The 23,567-nt window shown below is 44.0% G+C and overlaps 1 protein-coding gene across 2 annotated transcripts in view; it reads right to left on the minus strand.

Moving 5' to 3' along the window:
* TERF2 (telomeric repeat binding factor 2) overlaps positions 1–22,374 on the minus strand; it is a 32,360-nt gene extending 9,986 nt beyond the window's left edge. Inside the window, exons 1-7 of one of the 2 annotated variants that reach the window (XM_073015526.1) lie at positions 21,977–22,374; positions 21,774–21,869; positions 20,980–21,110; positions 8,799–8,885; positions 7,019–7,165; positions 4,480–4,586; positions 2,901–3,293 (exon numbers count right to left, since the gene is read on the minus strand). In XM_073015526.1, coding sequence (XP_072871627.1) covers positions 2,901–3,293; positions 4,480–4,586; positions 7,019–7,165; positions 8,799–8,885; positions 20,980–21,110; positions 21,774–21,869; positions 21,977–22,355 — 1,340 coding nt within the window. In that variant the 5' untranslated portion in view covers positions 22,356–22,374. The remainder of the gene's footprint in view (positions 1–2,900; positions 3,294–4,479; positions 4,587–7,018; positions 7,166–8,798; positions 8,886–20,979; positions 21,111–21,773; positions 21,870–21,976) is intronic. The other variant, XM_007993810.3, reaches the window with a different exon arrangement.
* Positions 22,375–23,567: the final 1,193 nt, after the last annotated feature.

Here is a 23,567-nt window from a genome sequence, read left to right on the forward strand (position 1 = left end):
AGAGGTTGCAGTGAGCCGAGATTGTGCCACTGCACTCCAGCCTGGGTGACAGAGCAAGACCCTGTCTCAAGAAAAAAAGAAAAAGAAAAAACAAGAAAATAATATGGAGCAGACAGACAACTCATGTGGCCCAAAAAGCCTAAAAATATTACCCTCTGCTGGCTTTTTACAGATGTTTTGGGTTCACTCCTTAAAATGCAAGAACAAAGAATCCTTATTTTATTTGGTGAATAAGTACCTAGTAAGCACGTGCTATGTGCAAGGTGCTGTGGGAGATACAAGATAGGGGCATGGTGGCCCTGTCCTCCAGGTGACACCGCCAACCTTGCCTTCCCTCCAGATTCCACTGCCCCTCCCTGCTCCCTGGCAGCAGTCTCCAGTCTCCAGCCTCCTTCCTTCCCTCCTTTCCCTGAGTGAGGTCTCATCAGGCCTTCCAATTTGTTGTATTAGAATTATCTGGGGCATAGTTTAAAAAGCAGATTAAAGAGTATTCTCCTGTCTCTTCTAATTCAGTAGCCAGGAACCTTGAAATATGTCCTCTTTTTAGCATTCCACAGGTCATTGTGTCATGAAGCCCAGCTTGAGAGCCTGTCTGACACACCAGACAAAAGAAATCCCAGGCCTGGCCCATTCAGCATGCAGACTCTCCTCCCTTCACTCTTTCCTGTGCACCGTATTCTCTACCATAGGCTCCATGACACTCTGAGGGGCACGCCAGGCTTTCTCATGCCTGTATGTAAAGAGTTCCCACTGCCTAGAGTCCTCCAGCCCCCAACACGCTCGATGACCTTCTGCTCATTCTTCCCAGGCCAGCTCAATGTTTGTTCCTCTAAAAGATCTGAGCCACCTAAAACCTTGCTGAGTAGGCTCAGCTTTTCTTTCCATAAGCAGGCAGGGCACCTCACACATACTTCTTTAGAGCAGGGACACTGACTCTTTTTTTCTGTAAAGGGCCAGATAGTATTTTCACTTTGCAAGCCTTACTGTCTCTGCTGTGATTACACAACAAACTACCACTGAACAGAAAGCAGTCCTAGATAATACATTGATGATGGGTGTGACCGTGTTCCAATAAAACTTTATTTACAAAAACAGGCAGCAGGCAGATTTGCCCCCGGGCCACAGCTTGCCAACCCCTGCTGCTTTAGGGGACTCATTAGACTTCATATCCTTGACATATGAGAGAGGATGTATGTCTCAAACCGTCACGAATCCTCCCATTTACAAAATTACTGTAATCCCGCACTCTCCCGTTTCCTCATCTGTTCCCGGGAGCAATACCTATACTGCACAGGATTGCTGTGAGGAGCCAATGACATCCTGTATCAAATGAGAATAACGTGCGTGGAGCTGCATCCGCTGCCCAGCAGCTATGCCCATTTGCCAGCCGGTGACTCACTTCCAAATACTAGTAGTGGTGACATAGTGCAAATCTGTACCTGAGGATAAATCACTTATCAGATGCCACAGCCTTTTGGGGCACCGAGTACAATGCATGCCGGAGCACAGGTCCCCAAATACTACAACATAGAGCAGTGGCAGAGGTGGCCTTGGGAGATCCATGAGGTGTATCACTTACAGCTGGGAAGCGCTGACCAGGGAGGAGTCTATGGAGGACGGAGAAGTTGTTTTTGTTGTTTTCTTTTTTTTTTTTTGAGATGGAGTCACACTCTGTTGCCCAGCCTGGAGTGCAGTGGTGCAATCTGGGCTGACTGTGCAGCCTCCGCCTCCCGGGTTCCAGTAATCCTCCTGCCTCAGCCTCCCAAGTAGCTGGGACTACAGGCACCCACCACCACACCTGGCTAATTTTTGTATTTTTAGTAGAGATGGAGTTTCACCACATTGGCCAGGCTGTTCTCGAACTCCTGACCTCAGGTGATCCGCCTGCCTCAGCCTCCCAAAGTGCTGGGATTACAGCCGTGAGCCACCACACCCAGCCTGAGGAAAGAATTTTAAGAGAGGCAACTTGTTGGTATACAGGCCATGGGCTTTTCTGTCTTTGGGATTAAAACTCCCAAAGCCCATCTTTGCCACTTTTAGCTGTGTGACCTCAGGTGAGCTAAGAACTTTTCTGAGCCCTTCTCCTCTGTGTAACGGGGTTAATATATCACATCACAGAGTGAGGACTGTAGCGACTCAGTAAGATGACACATGAAAGTGCTCTGCCCCCAGAAAGCACTTCATCAACAATGGCTTCTCTTCCCCTTAAAGGACAAATGGCATTTGGACAAGCAATGATGGAGGGATGACGGTTCACTGTGGGGAATGAGAGGAAGCAAAAGTACAGGGGTAGAAACAAATAACGTGTTCCAGAGAGCAAGCAGGCCAGTCTGCCTGGAGGCAGGATCTGCCACAGGACACAAAGGGAAGCAAAACTCAAAGCCAGGATGAGAATCACCATGGGGAGCAAAATTAAAGTATTCTAGCCACTGCACCACAGTACCTAGCAGGATATGGGAGATTAGTAAGTATTTACTGAACTTGCCAAGTCTCAAAATGCTCAGAAGGGTGCAAAATTATACATATTCATCAGTCTCTTTTTAAGGGTCAAAGTATAACGTGGCCCAATGCAAACAAATTTCTTTTAACACACAAGACTAATGTTTAGAAGTCAAGACGCTCAGATGTTTGCTAAAAATGAAAGCGGCGATGAGTAGGAGGCTCTGAAACTTTTCCATCCCCACTCATGCCCTAGTGCAAGGCTTGGAAGCCCACATGTGGGGCTTCAGAACCGGCAGGGATGGCTACGTTGTCACTGCCCGCTCCTGCGTCACATTCTAGCAGTCTGAGCAAGCCTTGGTGGTAACTTAGCTGAAAGTTACTTCATTCACGGAAGTAATACCAGGCCCAACCAGGACCACCAACCAGCCCCAAAATTTCTACAAAGAAGGTCTTCATACTTGGGATTCTTCTCTCCAGGGAGGGGTTGGTTGAGAACGGTGGGCTTGGATGGTGGCGCTGGAGCGGCCTCCTGGGAGGAGTTGAGGCCTGCGCTGGGCTCAGTACTCTGGCTGTCCTCCTCCAAGACCAATCTGCTTATTGTCATGCGCTTGTTCTTGGGCTGCAGTTCCGAGCCACCCTCACCCTCAGCTGGGGCTGAACTTTCATTATCATCTTTTCTGGGTCTCTTGTTTTTGAGGGCTGGTGATGCTGGGGAAGCTTGAGTAGGAAGAACCAGATCCTTCTGGTCCAGTTTTGCAAAGGCTGCCTCAGAATCCTGTGCACCAGACAGAGTCTTGAAAGCTGCTTTCAGAGTCATCATTCCAATGGTGGTTGGAGGATTCCGTAGCTGCCTGCAAATAAAGCATAGGCACAAAGATCTTTTTCACCACTGTCGATGCTCATCCAAACAGCCACAACTTTTTTGAAGTTTGAAGCTTCAAATTAGATAGAGGACTCCTCCAGTTGAGGAGGCTTTAAATGTAATATGTAAGTTGTATTACGAATTTAAAACTCCAAGTTAGAGAACCTTTATTTTACTTCTCATTTTATTTTTAGAGATAGAGTCTGGGTCTGTCCTAGACAGTAGACAGGACAGAGAGATAGGATACAGTGGCACGAACACAGCTCGCTGTATCCTAGAACTCCTGGGCTCAAGCGATCTGCCCACCTCGGCCTCCCAAAGTGCTGGGATTACAGGCCTGATCCACCACACCTGGCCTACAACACATTTATGAACAGGATCTTGAGAATTCTCAGAGTAAAAGACATGCCACACAGTCTTGGAACAATGAGAAACTGCCTTTTAAAAACAAAGTTCATCTATCATTTGGAACAGTTAGTATGCTTTAGGGAAAAACTGTCAGGAGGGGCAAACTGGCAGCCTGCAGGCCAAATCCAGCTGGCAGTCTGTCTTGTTGTCTAACCCACATGAAAAAAATTTTTTTTAAGTGGATCAACTGTCAACATCCAAAAATTGGGAAATCCCACAGAAAACCCTGGACATCTCATATAAAAATCTGAGCACCTGAAGCCTGAGCATTCTTGGATACTCCCACAGAGCAACAACCACAAGAATCGAAAAAGCAAATGCCCTGGTTCCTGGCCCCACGCTCTCAGCCTAGGTGCACTTTGTTCCTTTAGGTTTCCTACCAGGCCCTGAAAGGGCATCTAAGCTTGTAATCCCTGCTTTAGGAACTGGTTTTGGGATTCGACTCACAGATCTGAACAGTGCTTCCTGAATGTATGAAGAGATTAGGTGTCCACAAGGAAGTACTGAGTCAATATGGGCGAGGCAAGGAGAGAAATGGTGAAAGAGCCTTTGAGGAACGGCCAATCAGGAAGTTGTCAGGGACCCCAGGCGTCCTGTCTCCTCATCTTCCCAGGGTGTGCTGTCTCCCACAGTGCCCTGTACGAGTAACCTCGTAACACGTCAGCAGGTCAGATCGCCGAGAGGAACTGATCCTGCTCTAAGGAGGAGACTGCTTCCAACAACCACCCCAGTGTTTTACCCAGGATCACAAGAGAGCATCTTCTTACCTTGTGGGTTCTCTGGGTGGCTTTTCCACAGGCCCTGGTGCTGGCTGTTTATCTTCCTTCCCTGGACTTGAGGCAGCGGACTCAGATTTCAAAGCCTTTTTGGCCATCTGGGAAAGGAAGGATGTCATCAGGAAGAAGAGGCCACAGAATTGCATTAATTCTCTGCTTCTTTCACCAAGAATATACTCAATATGCAAACAAGTTCACTTACAAATCCAATCTAGGTATAAAACGAAGGACATAAAATGGGAGAGAACTTATAAGACTTATAAATCAAGCTTTTTAAATTCAAACTTAAATAACTAATAAAATTTTTTTGAGAGGGAGTCTTGCTCTGTCGCCCAGGCTGCAGTACAGTGGTGCGATCTCGGTTCACTGCAACCTCCACCTCCTGGGTTCAAGCGATTCTCCCATCTCAGCCTCCCAAGTAGCTGGGATTATAGATGACCACCACCATGTCCGGTTAATTTTTGTATTTTGGTAGAGACAGGGTTTCATCATGTTGGCCAGGCTGGCCTCAAACTCCTGACCTCAAGTGATCTGCCTGCCTCGGCCTCCCAAAGTGCTGGGATTACAGGCATGAGCCACCATGCCTGGCAATAAATGCTTACACTAATATATCCCAGTTTGTGTATAGAATTTTTTATAACTGTTTCTACAGATGTGTTGTTTTATTAACAACTGTTTGAGAATCCTTATCTATATAACACAAAGAGCCCTGAGTAGGCTAATCTTGCTCTAACTCCATCTGTTCATCTGTCTCCCTCTGGCTTAAGTTTTAGACATTTCCAATCAGTCCAGTGTCATTCAGTTTCAGTTATGTTTATCTGTAATGTGTCGTGTCCTAAAAGCCAAGAGTTCTGTCCACACACAGACAGCAGCAGGATATTTTCCAGTTACCTGGAATGGAAAGGAAAGGACCCTAGGCCAGGCTCAACTATCTTGACACCTGCTCCCTGAATACCCCAAACTACCTGCTTATAAATAATCTGAGATTTGCCAAACGACTGCTAAGATCATGAACACTATCCTAATATAGGCCTGGCAGATCTGTTATGAAACAGAATATTTTCCACATTCTCAAAGTCCTGGTTTCTTTTGCCCAGGCTGAAGTGCAGTGGCACGACCACACCTCACCGGCAGCCTCAAGTGATCTTCCCACTTCAGCCTCCCAAGTAGCTGGGATTACAAGTGCCCGCCACCACACCTGGCTAATTTTTCTATTTTTTGTAGAGACGGGGTTTCACCACGTTGCCCAGGTTGGTCTTGAACTCCTGAGCTCAAGCAACCTGCCCGCCCTGGCCTCCCAAAGTGCTGGGATTACAGGTGTGAACCACTGCACTCAGCCAAAGTCCTGGTTTCAAAAACAAAACAAAACCACTCTCACTCAGTGTTCCTTCATCACAGCCTCCCATCTGTGACAGCCTGGGTCTAGTTCTTCCCTATGCTGTCCTGAGCCTCACTGCTTCCATTCTTTTTTTTTTTTTTTTTTGAGACGGAGTCTCGCTCTGTCGCCCAGGCTGGAGTGCAGTGGCCGGATCTCAGCTCACTGCAAGCTCCGCCTCCCGGGTTTACGCCATTCTCCTGCCTCAGCCTCCCGAGTAGCTGGGACTACAGGCGCCGCCACCTCGCCCGGCTAGTTTTTTGTATTTTTTAGTAGAGACGGGGTTTCACCGCGTTAGCCAGGATGGTCTCGATCTCCTGACCTCGTGATCCGCCCGTCTCGGCCTCCCAAAGTGCTGGGATTACAGGCTTGAGCCACCGCGCCCGGCGCTTCCATTCTTTTATCTCTTTGATCCAATTAAAGAATGTTTTCATTTGGCTTCTTTTGACCTTATACTTTCAGTGACACCTTTCTCTACACCATACCTTCTTCCTGTTAGCAACTCCATCGTACCATATCTACCAAACCACTCTTCCTCCAAACTTAGTTCACAAGTCATTGCCTTTGGGAACCACCATCGATTGTAAGCGAATGCTCTACTTCAGCCATGGCAGATTAATCATGTATAAAGGAGATAAAAACGACAGATGAGGGAGACCAGGTGTGTTCCATTTGCCTCTGCCAGTATCTGTGCTTTTGTATTTTTATTTATTTATTTTTTGAGACGGAATCTCACTCTGTTGCCCAGGCCGGAGTGCAATGGCGCAATCCTGGCTCACTGCAATCTCCATCTCTTGGGTTCAAGCGATTCTCCTGCCTCAGCTTCCAAAGTAGCTGGGATTACAGGTGCCTGCTACCATGCCCAGCTAATTTTTATATTTTTAGTAGAGATGGGGTTTCACCATGTTGTTCAGGCTGTTCTCGAACTCCTGACCTCAGATGATCCACCCACCTGGGCCTCCCAAAGTGCTGGGATTACAGGCGTGAGCCATTGCGCTAGGCCTGCTTTTGCATTTTTAAAGCATTTAATTAAGAAACTTAGTGCACACAATTCAATGTCTTTTTCACACATCAACTCTTTTCACTTCAGATATTCTGATTCCCTGCACATCCTCAAGGGCACACCATGGTTATGGGAGAAGGGCCAAGGCGCACCGTGAGGAGGTAGGGCTCGGCGTCATCCAGGTGGCTCTCCAGGAAGCGCAGCATCTTCTGCTGGAAGGTCTCGTAGGAAAAGTTCTGGATGACAGGATGGGCCAAGTTCTTTTCTCGAATAATATTCAGGAGATCATTTCTCAGCTTCTACACAATGGACCGATATTTGCAACATGAGAAAGTAGAACTCCAGTAAAAATTCAATGATGATGAGGTGAGACAGACACTATGAGAACTTCTGCAATGCCGTCAATGCAAATCACTGGCACACACACAGGAAGGGAAGCCCAACACAAAGGATTGGTCAATAAATCAGGTTCAGCCACAGTGGGTTACTATGCAGCTATAAAAAACAGATGAAGAAGTTCCTTATGTGCTAACACAGAATTATTCTAAGATATAATATTAAGTGAAAAAAGCAATTTAGAAAAGTGTTCACATTAGTGTGTAGGATATGCTATCGTGTGTGTATGAGAATGGGGAAAATGGATATACATGGATGTCTGTATACACACACACACACACACACACACAATTTGTTTGCCATGCATAGAGGATCTTTGAAAGGATAAAAGAAAAAAAAAAAAAAGAAACTGGTTGCCTCTGAAGGGAAGAAGATGGCCAAGGGTCAGAGATGGGAGAATTTCCACCAAACTCTTTTGTTATACCTTTTGAATTCTGTATTATGTACATGTATTACCTTTTCAAATAATAAAATTTAAATTTATATAGAGGCCAGGTGCAGTGGCTTACGCCTGTAATCCCAGTACTTTGGGAGGTCGAGACAGGCGGATCACTTGAGGTCAGGAGTTTGAGACCAGCCTGGCCAACATGCTAAAATCCCGTCTCTACTAAAAACACAAAATAATTAGCCCAGCATGAAGGCACACACCTGTAACCCCAGCTACTCCAGAGGCTGAGGCAAGAGAACTGCTTGAACCTGGGAGGTGGAAGTTGCAGTGAGCCAAGATTGAGCCACTGTACTCCAGCCTGGGCAACAGAGCAAGACTCCATCAAAAAAAAAAAAAAAAAAGTATATAGAAGAAATGGTTGGGCATGATGATTCATGTAATCCCAGCATTTTGGGAGGCCGAGGTGGCAGGATCACTTGAGCTCAGGAGATCCAGACCAGCCTGGGCAACGCAAACAGACGTTGTCTCTACAAAAGATTTTAAAAATTAGCCACGTGTGGTGGCACACAGCTGTGAACCCAGCTACTGGGGAGGATGAGGTGGAAGAACTGCTTGAGCTCAGGAAGTTGAGGCTGCAGTGAACTATAATTGCACCACTGCACCCCAGCCTGAGCAACAGAGCGAGACTCTGCCTCAAAAAGAAATTTTTTTTTAATGAATAAAAAGGAAGAAGAAAAAATAAAAGCAGGGGACCAACAGAACTTTTGACACCAGGAAACAGGTGCTATGTCCTCACCAAAGAAGCTTCCTCACATCTGCAGGATCAACATTTCATGTAAACAAAGAAGCATTACAACATTTGCCAGCTCCATACCTGGTACTGATCATTTAAATCAATGTTCTATTATAAACCAGACAGAAATAAGGCAAGTGAAGAATGTATGTAAGTTTCTCTAATGAAAACTAAATTTTGAAAAGTCAATCTTACAGTGAGTTATCTTGGATATAAAAGATAACTCGCTGCAGGTGTTACATGTTGAAAGGAGAATATTTAGGTAATATTACTGACCAAGAACCCTTTCCTTGTTTCCCCACAAAAAGCAATGAGATGGATGTAAGTCACAGGAGCAAAAATGTATCAAATTTACCTGAGTTGTGGGGTCCTTGGACATATGTTTTTTCAAAATTTTTGCAGCCTTTTCAAATTCTTTGTTTTTGATACAAATAATGACAGCCTAAAAAAGGGGAAAAACCTTTTTTTATTTTTGTAATGACAGGTGTAATCAGAATATCAAACATCAAAATAACTTTTTCTCACATTGTATCAAATTCCTGTACTTAAAAACTAACAATTATTAAGCCAGGCATGGTGGCTCACACCTGTAATCCCAGCACTTTGAGAGGCCAAGGCGGGTGGATCATCTGAGGTCGGGAGTTCAAGACCAGCCTGACCAACATGGAGAAACCCCATCTCTACTGAAAATACAAAATTATCTGGGTGTGGAGGCACATGCCTATAATCCCAGCTACTCGGGAGGCTGAAGCAGAATTGCTTGAACCCGGGATATGGAGGTTGCAGTAAGCCGAGATCACGCCACTGCACTCCAGCATGGGCAACAAGAGCGAAACTCCGTCTCAAAAAAAAACAAAAAATTACCTAACAATTATTGTTCAAGTGTTGTGAACCACTGGAAGCTGTCTCTTTCTGCTTATAAGGTAGTCGCTTTTCAACAATACAATGGCTTTTGTTACATGGCTGATAGAGCAAAATCTGATCCCCTGGATTACAGACCATTTAACCAATGTCAATAGGGCCTCCTGAGGAAAGATGCAATGGACAGGAGTCATTCTAGGTCCCCGTAATTTCAGGTCCCCAGAACAATTGATTCTGTTCTTTTTGGATGCAAAAGCTTTAAAGCAAGGGGGGGATGAGGGAGGGAGGATATAGTGTAGGGGGAAAAAAAGGGATTTGCTGACCCCAGAGTTCTGCTAGTTCCATTCTGGAAAGGCCTGAGGCCAGTTCTGTAGGAGAATGAAAGGACAACCCCTTACTACCATAAACCCCAGCTGGCAACTTCAATTAAAGCACCCAGGGAACTACTGAAGCCAACAAACCCATGTCATTCACAAGCAGCAAATAAAAAGGGCAAAGTTCCAGGTAAGATAAGGTGTCATCAGTCACAGAGAGAAAGAAGAGTCCTTCCATAAAGAAACCTCAAGAGAATATATAGAGTAAAAATAAAAGTGACTGAACATTTACAAGGAAGTTATAATACACATGAACATTTTTAAAAATTAGAAGAGCCAAGAAAAAATTGGGAGCATTTGAAGTTATATGATAGAATAAAGCAGCTACCTCAAATCCTGTCTGAGAGAGACAGATTCTTTAAAAAGACCACCATACAAAAAAAGGCAAGCCGGCCGGGTGTGGTAGCTTACAACTGTATTCCCACACTTTGGTAGGCCAAGGTGGGAGGATCACTTGAGCTCAGGAGTTTGAGACCAACCTGGGGAACACAGGGAGACCCTGTCTCTCCCCCGCAAAAAAACCACCTAGCCAGGCATGTTGGTGTGTGCCTGTGGTCCCAGCTACTCAGGAGGCTGAGGTAGGAGCATCACTTGGGTCTGGGAGATCAGGGCTGCAGTGAGCCGACAATGCACCACTGCACTCCAGCCTGGGCAACAGAGAGAGACTCCGTCTCAAAAAACAACAACAAAAAAGCCGTAAGTATGTAGGACTTTTTTTAAAAGGATGTAGCCTTGAGCTTGGCTCCTTTCACGCTGTATAATGCTTTTAAGGTCCATCCATGTTGGTGGACTGTCAATAGTTCACTTTTCTTGTTGTTGAGCAGTATTCCATTCCATGAATGTACTATAGTTTATACATTAATCCACTGAAGGACATTTGAGATGTCTGCAATTTATGGTTATTATAAATAGAGATGCTAAAACATTCATGTACAGGTTTTGATATGAATAGAACTTCTCATTTCTCTAAGGTAAATACCCAAGAATAGGATTGCATGGTCTTATGGAAAATATGTTAATAAGAAATGGCCAAACTACTTTCTGGAGTAGCTGTATCATTTCGCATTCCCATCAGCAATGTATGAGAGTTCCAGTTGCTCCACATCCTCACTAGTGCTTTTTAAAACATAGGCTGAGTGTGGTGGCTCACGCCTATGATCTCAGCACTTCAAAAGGCCAAGGTAGGAGGATCATTTGAGCCCAAGAGTTCAAGTCCAGCGTGGGCAACATAGAGAGATCCCATCTCTATTTAAAAAACAAACAAAAAGTGTACATACTTATGTACAACATGATGTTTTGAAATATGTAACTAGCACTTTTTAGAGTTAGTATTTTTTTATTGGTTTTTCTTGAGATAGGGTCTATATTACCCAGGCTGAACTCAAACTCTTGGCCTCAAGCAATCCTGCCACCTCAGGTACCCAAGTAGCAGGGATTCCAGGCATGTGACACCAGGTCCCACTATCGGTATTTTTTAAAGTTCAGCCATTCTAATTGGTATTTGAATCTACTGTGGTTTTAATTTGTATTTCCTTAATGAGTAAATAATGTTGAACATCTCTTCATGTAACTTGTTTTTTGTCATCTGTATTCTTTTTGGTGAGCCTTTTGCCCATTTAAAACTAGGGTTGTATAGGCTCATTTCTTTTGAGAGCTCTTTATACATTCTGGATACCAGTTCTTTGTCAGGTGTGATTTGTAAATATTTTCTCCCAAGCTATAGGTTGCTTTTCCATTCTCTTAGCAGTGTTTTTCTCAGAGCAAAAGTTTAAAATTTTGATTAAGTCCTATATATCAATTTTTCTTTTAGGAATGTTTTTAAATTCTTATCTAAGATTTTTTTGCCTAACTCCAGGACATAAAGATTCCTTTATGTTTCCTCTAAGTTTTATGGTTTCACATTTTACATTTAGATTATAATTTTGAGTTAATTTTTGTACAAGATCTGAGCTTACCGTCAAAGTTCATTTCTGCATATGGACATTCAACTGTTTCAACAACATTTGTTGAAGACTATCCTTTTCCCATTGAATAGCTTTCACATCTTTGTCAAAAATCAACTAGTCACATTTGTGTGGGTCTGTTTTTACATGCTCTCTTCTGTTCCACTAATCTCTATAGTCGTAAGTACTGTAACTTTCTCATAATTCTTAAAATTGGGTAGTATGAGTTCAACTTTTCAATATAACACTTTTTGGTTATTTTAATTCTTTTGCCTTTCCATACAAATTTTAGAATCAGTCATTCTGTATCTATAGAAAATCATGCTGAGGCCAGACAGGGTGGCTCAAATCTGTAATCCTAGCACTTTGGAAGGTTGAGGTGGGAACATCACTTGAGCCCAGGTGTTCAAGACCAGACTGCGCAACATGGGAACATAGGGAGACTCCATCTTTACCAAAAACAAAAAAAATTAGCCAGGCAAAGTGGCACATGCCTGTGGTCCCAGTTACTCTAGAGGGTAAAGTGGGAAGAGCACCTGAGCCCAGGAGGTGAAGGCTGCAGTGAGCCATGATCATGCCACTGCCTTCCAGCCTGGGTGACAGAGCGAGACCTTGTCTTATTTAAAAAAAAAAAAAAAAAAAAACAAACACACACACACACAAAAAAGAAAGAAAACCCTGGCCGGGTGCAGTGGCTCACATGTGTAATCCCAGCAAGCACTTTAGGAGGCCGAGGTGGGCGGATCACGAGGTCAGGAGATCAAGACCATCCTAGCTAACACGGTGAAATCCTGTCTCTACTAAAAATACAAAAAAAAAAAAAAAAAAAAAAAAATTAGCCGGGCACGGTGGCAGGCACCTGTAGTCCCAGCTACTCAGGTGGCTGAGGCAGAAGAATGGCGTGAACCCAGGAGGTGGAGCTTACAGTGAGCTGAGATTGTGCCACTGCACTCCAGCCTGGGCAACAGTGCAAAGCTCCGTCTCGAAAAGAAAAGAAAATCCTGCTAGGCCGGGTATGATGGCTCATGCCTGTAATCCCAGCACTTTGGGAGGCCGAGGTGGGCGGATCGCCTGAGGTTGGGAGTTTGAGACCAGCCTGGCCAACATGGTGAAACCCCATCTCTACTAAAAACACACAAAAATTAGCCAGGTGTCAAGGGACGCACCTGTAAACCCAGCTCCTCAGGAGGCCGAAGCATGAGAATCGCTTGAACCTAGGAGATGGAGGTTGCCGTGAGCTGAGATTGTGCCACTGTACTCCAGCGTGGGCAACAGAGCAAGACTCTATCTCAAAAAAAAAAAAAAAAGAAAATCCTGCTGAGATTGTGACTAGAATTGTATTAACTCTATAGATCAATGGGAGATAAGCGACATCTTAATTCATGTCTTCCAATCCATGAACATGGTTTGTCTTTCCATTCGGTCTTAATTTCTTTTTTTTTTCCTTTTTTGAGATGAAGTCTTGCTCTGTCACCACACTGGAGTGCACTGGCGCAATCTCAGCTCACTGTAACCTCCACCTCCCGGGTTTAAGTGATTCTCCTACCTCAGCTTTCCAAGTGGCTGGGACTACAGGCACACACCACCACACCCAGCTAATTTTTGTATTTTTAGTAGAGACGGGGTTTCATCATGTTGGCCAGGATGGTCTCAATCTCTTGACCTCATGATCTGCCCACCTCAGCCTCCCAAAGTGCTGGGATTACAGGTGTGAGCCACCATGCCTGGCCTTACTTTCATCAGCATTTTACATTTTTCCACATACAGTTCCTTCACATTTTGCTAGACTTACATATATTTATTTTTCTTTCTGTTTTGGAGCCATTGTAAATGGCATTGTTTTGGTAATTTCATTTTGAATTGCTCACTGCTAGTATATAGAAATATGACTAACTTTTCCTTTTTTACTTTAAAATGCTGTTTTCATGTGATGTATAACTGATTTTTGGGTTGACCTTGCTAAACTTACAGGATTTTTTTTTTTTTTTTGTATACTTCATGGGATTTCTACATAGTCCTGCCATCTGCAAAAAGAAATAATTTTATTTTTTCCTCTCCATTCTGTATGCTTTTTCGTCCTTGCCTTATTGCACTGGTTAGGTCTTTCAGTATGATGTTGAATACAAGTGGTGAGCACTCCAATTTTTACCATTAAGAACATTAGCTGTGGGCTTTTTGTAGACACCTTTTATCAGGTTGAGGAAGTTCCCTTCATTCCTAGTTTGCTAAGTGTTTTTATCATGAACTAATGTTGAATTTTGTCAATTTCAGCATCAATTTATATGATCATATGGCTTTTCTCTTAATATGGTGGACTACACTGATTGATTTTCAAATATAGTGAAGCAGCCTTGCATTCCTGGACTTTGGTTTTCCCCACTCTGTCACACTCTAACTGCATCTGCATCCAGGGCCAAGCAGCAGGACAGACAGTGGAAGAAGGCTATGGAATTTGTTCCATGTTCTGGGGATCACAGCCCCTTTGGTGAGAAAAAGAGTTCTTCTCCTTCAGTTTTAGGTGCCTTCCCTGTTGCCACTGTCATTGCTAGGCAGCTGCTGGCCACCAGGATAGTACTGCCTGGGGGCCAGGGCAAGAAAGAAGGGAAAAAAGAGAAAAAATTGGGATTTCTTTCACCATCTCTGACCCTTAAGAGATCCTTCCTTGCCCCTCAGACCAGAAAGAGAAAGCTTCTCTTGGTGCTCTTTCCATTCACATCTGGAGTGCATTTCCAGGTTTCAGACTGCCTTTGAGTCTGGGCTGGGTGATACCAGAGAAGGAAAAAATGGTAAACTATTCATCACTGGTTTGGTGGAACTTCAAATTCTGGTCTCCTTCCCCATATGCCTATTTCCAGATAGAATCCTCAGATAGCTACTCCATGCATTCTGTCCAAGACTTATAATTACATTAAGAGGGAGAGATAGAAGAGAGTATGTTTACTCTATGTTCCCCAGAATTGGAACACATATCCTTCTATATTTAATGTGTGAAACAAGAAAGGAAATATGAATGCTTTCAAATTGAAATGTAGAAGTCTGCTTCAAAGGTTGTGCTATGAGCTTATCTTTTAAAACTATGTATTAGTTTCCTGTGGGGGAAAAAATTTAAAAAGATGAATCACTGCTTTTTCACCTGGCAGTTCTCAGAAATAAGTATAGCTTCAGGCCGGGCGCGGTAGCTCACACCTGTAATCCCAGCACTTTGGGAGGCCGAGGCGGGGGGATCACGAGGTCAGGACATCGAGACCATCCTAGTTAACACGGTGAAACCCCGTCTCTACTAAAAATACAAAAAAATTAGCCGGGTGTGGTGGCGGGCGCCTGTAGTCCCAGCAACTCGGGAGGCTGAGGCAGGAGAATGGTGTGAACCCGGGAGACAGAGCTTGCAGTGAGCCAAGATTACACCACTGCACTCCAGTCTGGGCAAAAGAGCGAGACTCTGTCTCAAAAAAAAGAAAAAAAAATAAGTATAGTTTCTTCTCTTACGTATTTGTTAAGGTTTTTAGGGTATAAGCAAGATCAGTGGTCTCTGGGTAAGTTAAATAAAAGATTTTCAAAATAAGTGAGGTAGGTTTATGTTGGGAAGAAATGCCAGAAAGCACATATATTAACAGAGGAAGAGAAGAAGACCAAAACTCACAGAACTGAAGAATAAAGAAAAGATGCAAAAAGAAGCAAGGCTGTTTTGGGAAGTAGCAATGTTTAAAAAGCCTCAACAAATATTTTTGTTTCAAAAATTAAAGTTCTAAAAGAGTGCATCTGATATACAAGCACCCCAAATGGGGTAAGGCCCCCAAAGAACATCAAGCTGCTGTTGCCAAAGGTGCAAGGGAGAATACTGCACAGTAAAAAGCAACAAGTAAATGCTTCACGGACATGCTGCATGTGTTGCTATCCCTTGTTCTCCAAAGAAACCTAACTGATCAATCTCTCCTTTAGTTATGAAGAGAAAACAAATATAGTCTTGATATAATTAACAGCTTGCAAAAGCAGGTCTCAAATTTTTGGTCTCAGGATTCTTTTATATTCCTCTTAAAATGTTAATGCAGACCTTCAAAGAGCTTTCTGTTTATGTAGGTTATATTAGTTGATATTCACTGTATTAGAAACATAAAACAGAAAATTTAAAATATTTATTAATTCATTAAAAAATAACAATAAACTCATTACAGGGTAACATAAATAACATCTTTATGAAAAATTACGGCATTTACTAAGATAAAAGTTTAATGAGAAGAGTAGCATTGTTTTTCATTTTGAAAATCTCTTTAATATCTGGTTTAATATAGAAAATAGCTAGATTCTCATAACTGCTTCTGTACTCAATCCGTTGTGATGTGTTGTTTCGATAGAGGGTTTTTTTTTTTTTTTTTTTTTGAGACAGAGTTTTGCTCTGTTGCCCAGGCTGGAGTGCAGTGGTGTGATCTCAGCTCACTGCAGCCTCCCCACCTCCTGGGTTCAAGCGATTTTCATGCCTCAGCCTCCCGAGTGGCTGAGATTACACTCGTGCCACCACACCTGGCTAATTTTTGCATTTTTAGTAGTGACAGGGTTCACCATATTGGCCAGTCTGGTCTCAAACTTCTGACCTCAAGTAATCCACCCATCTTAGCCTCCCAAACTGCTGAGATTACAGGCGTGAGCCACCATGCCCCACCTGTGGGCATTTTAAAAAATCTGGTTTTATACACATACGAAGTTGAAAATGGAGGAGTACTTTAATAGCTTTTTCAGAAAACTGTGGCTACTCTTGTTTGATTCTACACAAAACCATAGTAAGTAAACTTTTCTTAATCTGTCACATTAAAATTCATCAGTCAGCTGGGTGTGGTGGCTCACTCCTGTAATCCCAGCACTTTGGGAGGTCAAGGTGGGTAGATCATGAGGTCAGGAGTTCAACACCAGCCTGGCCAAGATGGTGAAACCCCATCTCTACTAAAAATACAAAACTTAGCCAGGTGTGGTGGTGGGCGCCTGTAATTCCAGCTACTCAGGAGGCTGAGGTGGAGAACTGCTTGAACCCAGGAGGCGGAGCTTGCAGTGAGCTGAGATCGTGCCACTGTATTCCAGCCTGGGCGACAGAGAGAGATGACGTCTCAAAACAAAAAAAATAAAAAATAAAAAATAAATCCATCAGTTATTTTGTAGTTTAAATAGATCTTTCATCTATGAATGATTTTGTAATAGCATGCATTAGTCATCTGGAAAATACTGGTTCACTGAGTTACGAAGCTCTTCAAATGTTGGCACATTCATTAAACCTTTTTTGTTTTCTGAGATGAAGTTTCACTGTCGCCCAGGTTGGAGTGCAATGACACGATCTCGGCTCATGGCAACCTCCCACTCCCGGGTTCAAGCAATTCTCCTGCCTCAGTCTCCCGAGTAGCTGGGATTACAGATGCCTATCACCATGTCTGGCTAATTTTTTTTTGTATTTTTAGTAGAAATGAGGTTTCACCATGTTGACCAGTCTGGTCTCGAACTCCTGACCTCAGGTGATCTACCCACCTTGGCCTCCCAAAGTGCTGGGATTACAGGCATGAGCCACCATGCGCAGCCTAAAAATATTTTTTAAATGTCAGTTGTTAATATTACCAATCTTCAGAAAAGACTAAGTATTGGGAAGCTATCAAGCACACGAATACAAGTTTTCCAAAATTCTATTTTTCACTTGAAAGCTTAAACTTTATCATTGGCAACAAATACTGTCACTTGTTTTATGTGACAGGTTTGCTTTACTCATTCTCAAGAAAATGACTGCCAAATACCCAAGTGTGAACAACTGTAATTTGTCAGTTGTTCTTTCAGGTAAAATAGTATTCCATTAAAAAAGCAGCTAGTTCAGCATGCAACTCTAATAATAACACAAGTACTTTTCCTCGTAACCATCATGTTCTGGTGTGTGGCAGAAACATTTTAGGCTTATTTCCTCTTTTTTTTTTTGACAGGGTCTTCAGTCTGTTGTCCTGGCTCGAGTACAGTGGTGTGATATCAGCTTACTGTAACCTCCACCTCCCGGGCCCAGGTGATCCTTCGGCCGCAGCTTCCCAAGTAGCTGGAACCACAGGTGCACATCACCACACCTGGCTAATTTTTTGTATTTTTGTAGAGACAGGGTTTCACTATGTTACCCAGGCTGGTCTGGAACTCCTAGGCTCAAGCGATCCACTCACATCAGCCTCCCAAAGTGCTGGGATTACAGGTACAAGCTACTGCACCTGGCCCATACTTTCTACTTTATCACACAAAATACTGAAAAGATGTTTACTCGTGCCTCCAGAGTTAATAAAATTAATCCAGTTTTTGCTGCTTTACCAAAGACATTTTTTCTTTTTTAAAAAAATTTTTTAATGGGAGTTCTGGGCTTTTAAACAACTGTGACTAACACTCCGTGTTTTTTTTTGTTTTTGTTTTTGTTTTTTTTTTGAGACAGAGTCTCACTCTCTTGCCCAGGCTGGAGTGCAATGGCGTGATCTCGGATCACTGCAAGCTCCGCCTCCCAGGTTCACGCCATTCTCCTGCCTCAGCCTCCAGAATAGCTGGGACTACAGGTGCCCGCTACCACATCTCTTTTTAGTAGAGATGGGGTTTCACCACGTTAGCCAGGATGGTCTTGATCTCCTGACCTTGTGATCTACCCGCCTCGGCCTCCCAAAGCACTGGGATTACAGGCATGAGCCACAGCGCCCAGCCAACTGTGACTAACATTCCTAATTAAAATCGGTAGTTTTTAAAAAATTGTGGCAGTGAAGAATACAATGACTACTAGTACAATTACTATCATCTTGATCATGCTAAGGAATCACCCATTTTACTCATCCTTGCTTTTTGCACCATCGATGCAAAAGCCAATGCACTGAAAAAGTCAAATAATGTTTTGGTTCTGTTTATGAAAACAGTTTTGACCTCATGGCCTCTCTGAAAGGGTCCTGGGGACCTCCAGAGATCCCTAGACCATGCACTGAGAGTTCTAACTTAACAAATAACTTACTTGATAAACTTTGCGAAAGATTCAATATACTTTTAAACAAATTGTTTTGGCACTTTACAAAGCTTAAATGCATCAACAAGGCTCACTGAACCTAGGCGTCTGTGGAATTTTCCCAAGGATGACCATTAACAGGTTCTGTGACGCTAAATGAGAAACTTTTACAAAGTAAATTGAAGAGGTGGATAAAATAATATCATTTAACAACTAGGAGATCAAGGTAATTGTGTTTGCCAGCCTCAAAGGCAGCTCCCAATATGCCTCACCTCTTGCGGAGTCCCATTCACACACACTATCAGAGTGAGTCTAGTCTGTATGACCAAGAGCATATGGCAGAAGAGATAATGTGTCACTTCCAAGATTAGACTATACAAGAATGAGGCTTCACCCTTGGGGTCTTGGTCTCTTGCATGATTTGCTCTAGGAAAAAAAAGCTGCCACGTTGCAAGCAGCCCCATCTGTGGAGAGGCCAGGAGCTGAAGTGTCTAGCCAACAGCCAGTAAGAAAGTGAGTCTTGTTAACAACTATGTGAGTATGGAAGCAGTTGAGTCTTGAAATAACTGCAAACCTAGCTGACAGCTTGACTGTAATCTCATGAGAAACCCTGAGCCAGAACCACTCAGTTAAACCACTCTCAGACTCCTGACCCTCAGAAATTGAAAGATAATATTAACTGTTTTGAGCTGCTTAGTCTTGGAGTAATTTGTTACACTGCAGTAACAATAAGCATAAGATCTAGTACCCGGTGGAGACTGGAAAAGCAGAACAGTCAACGTAAGAAAATGGTTGACCACTTTAAGAGAGCTTAGATTTTTCTACTAGATTTCTCCTAATAAACCACCCAAATAAGGAGATCTATGAGCGTAAATAATAATAATAATAAATATGCAGCTGAAAGATGAAAGCCCACAAAGACTCTTCCAGAAGAGGGGCCAGATGGCAAATCTACAGCCTTTGAGTCTAAAGGAGTTGCTACAGGTTGAGCATCCTAAATCTGAAAATCCAAAATCTGCAATGCTCCAATGAGCGTTTCCTTTGAGCGCCATGTTGGCACTCAAAAAGTTTCAGATTTGAGGGCATTTGGAATGCTCAACCTAAATTCAATGCAAATATTTCAAAATCTGAAAAAAATCTGAAATCCAAAACGCTTCTGGTCCCAAGCATTTTGGATGAGGGATACTCAATCTGTACTTAATAGAAGTTAAATGAATTACTCTGAACAGGTACCCATTCAAAAGATCCTTAACCATTCTGAAAGCAGGCATGAATTTCTCCTCCCTTGATAATGTCTTTTCTGGCATATGCTCCCCAAACCCAAACCTGAATTTCCTATACCAAAAATGTATTCTTGGAATTATTCTTCTTTGGAAATGACTAATATCTAAGCATTTTTTACAAGACCAAAAGTAGTATCTGCCCAAGGTTCTTAATTGAATAAATAAACTATGTGCACCTCATGCACACTAGTTGTTTTTCAATAGGATACTTTGTACACAGCCAAGAGACAGAAGGTCTTCCTTGCTAAGCAAGGTTTTCTCTTCCTACCCCACCTCCATCTTTGGGATTCCATCCTTTTAGGGGTGCTCTTTTCTTAACCATTTCCCTATTTTCTACCACCAGGGCAATGCTTAGCTGATGTTTTCCATCTTCACCTGCGCATCTGCTTCCACACCCCCCAGCCTTGGTTTTGGGGGAAGAAAAATCTTTTTCTGACTGGTTCCCACAGCCACTTCTATGTTTTAAATTAAAATAAGTTCTACCGTTTGAAGCTACCTGAGCCACAATACAGTGACAATCCCAAATTCCTAGACACTCCATTAGCTTTTTTCTTGAATTCAAGAACACTGCCTGTGCCAACCTTCTATCATTCTTCTACCATTACTATTTTGCTAGCTGGCTCATTATCTCAGCACCTCTGATTCTAATCTTTCTGTTCAAAAGGGAAGTTCTCTAAGCCCCTCTTTCTGCAGACAGAAAGAACTCAAAGTCAGTACCACATTTTCCAAGGCCCCGCTTATCTCCTTGGTTTATTATAAACAAGGGTGACCAAACCCTAGGCCAGAGTTACTTAAGGCTCTTGCAGAGTGCTCCCGAATGGTGCAATAACCTCCAAAATGTCAGTGCTTCAATGCCAAAGCCACAAGGAAGACCACCCAAATCACAAAAGCTGAGCACCTGCCATTACTTCCCACGCCTGGGTGGGAAAGGGGACACCTGAAGAGAGAACGTCTGTGTGCGTGTGCTTTCTTGCTTGCTCAATCTCTCCCCATTCCTGTTTTCCTCTACCCCACACAGGAAAGAGTAAGTGCTGTATCCTCAAAGACCCCTGATTTTTGGTCAAAGAAAAAAGAAATAAAAATAGAGCCTTACAGCCTCCTTGACCAGTTTTCTACTGGATTCGACCACTGCTTCTGTCAGTGTAAATTCCGTTTTAATCATCTCCAGCACATTGATAGCTGATTCCAGTGGTGTGAGCTCAGCCTCCATATCAAAGGAACAGTCTAGGACAAAGCACAGTTTCCATTTTAAGCTCTTTTCTAAGAGCAAAAAAGTTATGTCCAAAAATTATATATACTTATGGAAATGGAGCATGCAAATATGGTAAGATTTGCATTTAATTTTTTGACACATTTGCTACAGGTTGACATACACGATAAGGGTCCAAATTCAAATCAATGAATTTAACGTGACCATTTTTTAACACCTGTCAAGACAGGCAAAAAAATTACTTTTAAATACATGCATTTACCTCTCAAATTCAGAATACACCCATCCTCCTCAGATACGAGTGGCAAGAAACTGACAACAGTTAAATAGCTTTCAAGTTAAATTCAGAGGGGAAAAATGTACTTCTACTCTGAAAAACACTCTACCATGGGGGAAAAAAGATGTCCACATGAACATAACTCACTTTAGATATGAGCAAAGTTGGGGTGAGCAATTAACAGGTGGGAGAAGATTTAAACAAAAAAACACAGAAAAGCAGCCAAGACAACCTTAACCGGAGAAAACTAGAGCCAGAAAACAGACCCATCGTAGAATGGAAAAGACCACTCTGATGGAAACTATCGCACTTTAACCTGGAATCCTTCAGCTCTAGATATAAGTTTGAAAACAAAACCCTACGCAAGTAAGCCTAGAGAAGAACACAAAAATAGCCATACCTAAATTTTCCCCTTCTTCAATGCGCGACAGACACTGCATAACCCGCAGCAATCGGGACACGGTGTGCTCCTTCCCCAAGGGCCTGACAAGCAAAGCTGGGAAAGAAGACATCGTTGGCTGGGCGACCCCCAGTCCCGACCCCCGGGGCCCCCCGACCCCCTTCCCCGGCGCTCCCACCCCCTTCCCCCGGCCCGGCCCTCACCCTGCATGATGTCCCGGATCTGTCTGAAGTCCCCGTACCGGCTACCCCGAAAGGCCCGCAGCGCCTCGTGGAAGTAGAACTTGAGCACCCAGCGATTGACTGCCTCTTCCAGCCGTGCCTCCCCCGCGCCGCGCTCCGCCGGGCCCCCCAGCCCCGGCTCGTGGCGCCCCCGCCGGGCCCGCCCGCTACTGCGGGACGCCCGCCTGCCAGCTGCCCGCCCGCTGCCGTCGCTGCTCCCGCCTCCTCCCGCCATCGCGTCCGATCGCCGCGCGCCCTCCCCGCCCTCCCGGCCGGGCCGCTTCCTCGGCTGTGACGCCGCCGGGTCACGCACGACGCCCGGGCCGGAAGCGGGGCCCGCCGTCCCGGCTCCCGCGGCCATGATAGGAACAGCGTTCCGAGCCGCCCGCGGGCTTCTGGGAGGGAAAGGACCAGAGGGCCCGGCCCCCTTCTCAGACGCCGTAGTTCTCCATGTGCCGGCCGCAATGCCTCCTGGAGCTTGAAGTCCACGCCGCCCAGGCCGGTGAACCCGGCGGGGTTTGCAGTCAACTTGGCTCCGAATTTACAGAAAACAGCTACTATGCTAGGGACGCGGAACAGTGTACTAGAGACTGGAAAACAGGCCGGGCTCGGTGGCTCACGCCTGTAATCCCAGCACTTTGGGAGGCTGAAGCGGGTGGATCACCTGAGGTCGGGAGTTCGAGACCAACCTGACCAACATGGAGAAATCCCATCTCTACTAAAAATACAAAATTAGCCGGCGTGGTGGCGCATGCCTGTAATCCCAGCTACTCGGGAGGCTGAGGCAGGAGAATCGATTGAACCCAGGAGGCGGAGGTTGCGGTGAGCCGTGATCGCGCCATTGCACTCCAACCTGGGCAACAAGAGCGAAACTCCGTCTCAAAAAAAAGAAAAGAAAAGAAAAAAAAAACAAATATATGCAACTTATTAAACACTTTGAAAATTGTGGAAAAGAGCATACACGGAGGAAAGTCTTTAAACAAATTTGCATTTTAACAAATACTATAATTATAAAGCAAAGACCAGAGTGATACTAAGAAATAGAATGCACCTGGCAACCCAGAAACCTCTAGACATATACTCTTTCTAATCACAAAAATAACACATTTTGTTGTAGAACAATTAGAAAAATAAGCAAAAGGACCACCCATAGTCCCATAGAGGGTCTGAGTCACTTTCAGGTATGTCTGATACTCTTGGAATTCACCAACCAGCACTTGACCAAATGAAGAACCTCCAGCTCAGACTTTAGTTCAGGATGGTGGTTGTGGGTGCCTCTTCCTGAGAGGCCCAGTAACTGGTCTAGCTTCAAAGATTGTCCTACCAGCCCCACTAGTCTGGAACCAGCAAAGATCCAGTTCGGGGCCACTCAAAGACAACTCAGAAGGGCAGGTGGCATGTCCTTGAGGATGTGAATCCCATGCTGAACCTTTGAATTAATTATATCAGGACCGTAATATGTATAGTATCCTGGAAAGCCAGAAGTTCCATGAGGTACACATTCCAGGATGAGAGAAGAGGCCTCTAGGTCTGACTGATCTTTGGTGATCATGGCTGCTTTTCCATTCCAGCC

The sequence above is a fragment of the Chlorocebus sabaeus genome, chromosome 5 (genome assembly GCF_047675955.1).
Source record: "Chlorocebus sabaeus isolate Y175 chromosome 5, mChlSab1.0.hap1, whole genome shotgun sequence".
In the NCBI taxonomy this organism is placed as follows: Eukaryota; Metazoa; Chordata; class Mammalia; order Primates; family Cercopithecidae; genus Chlorocebus; species Chlorocebus sabaeus.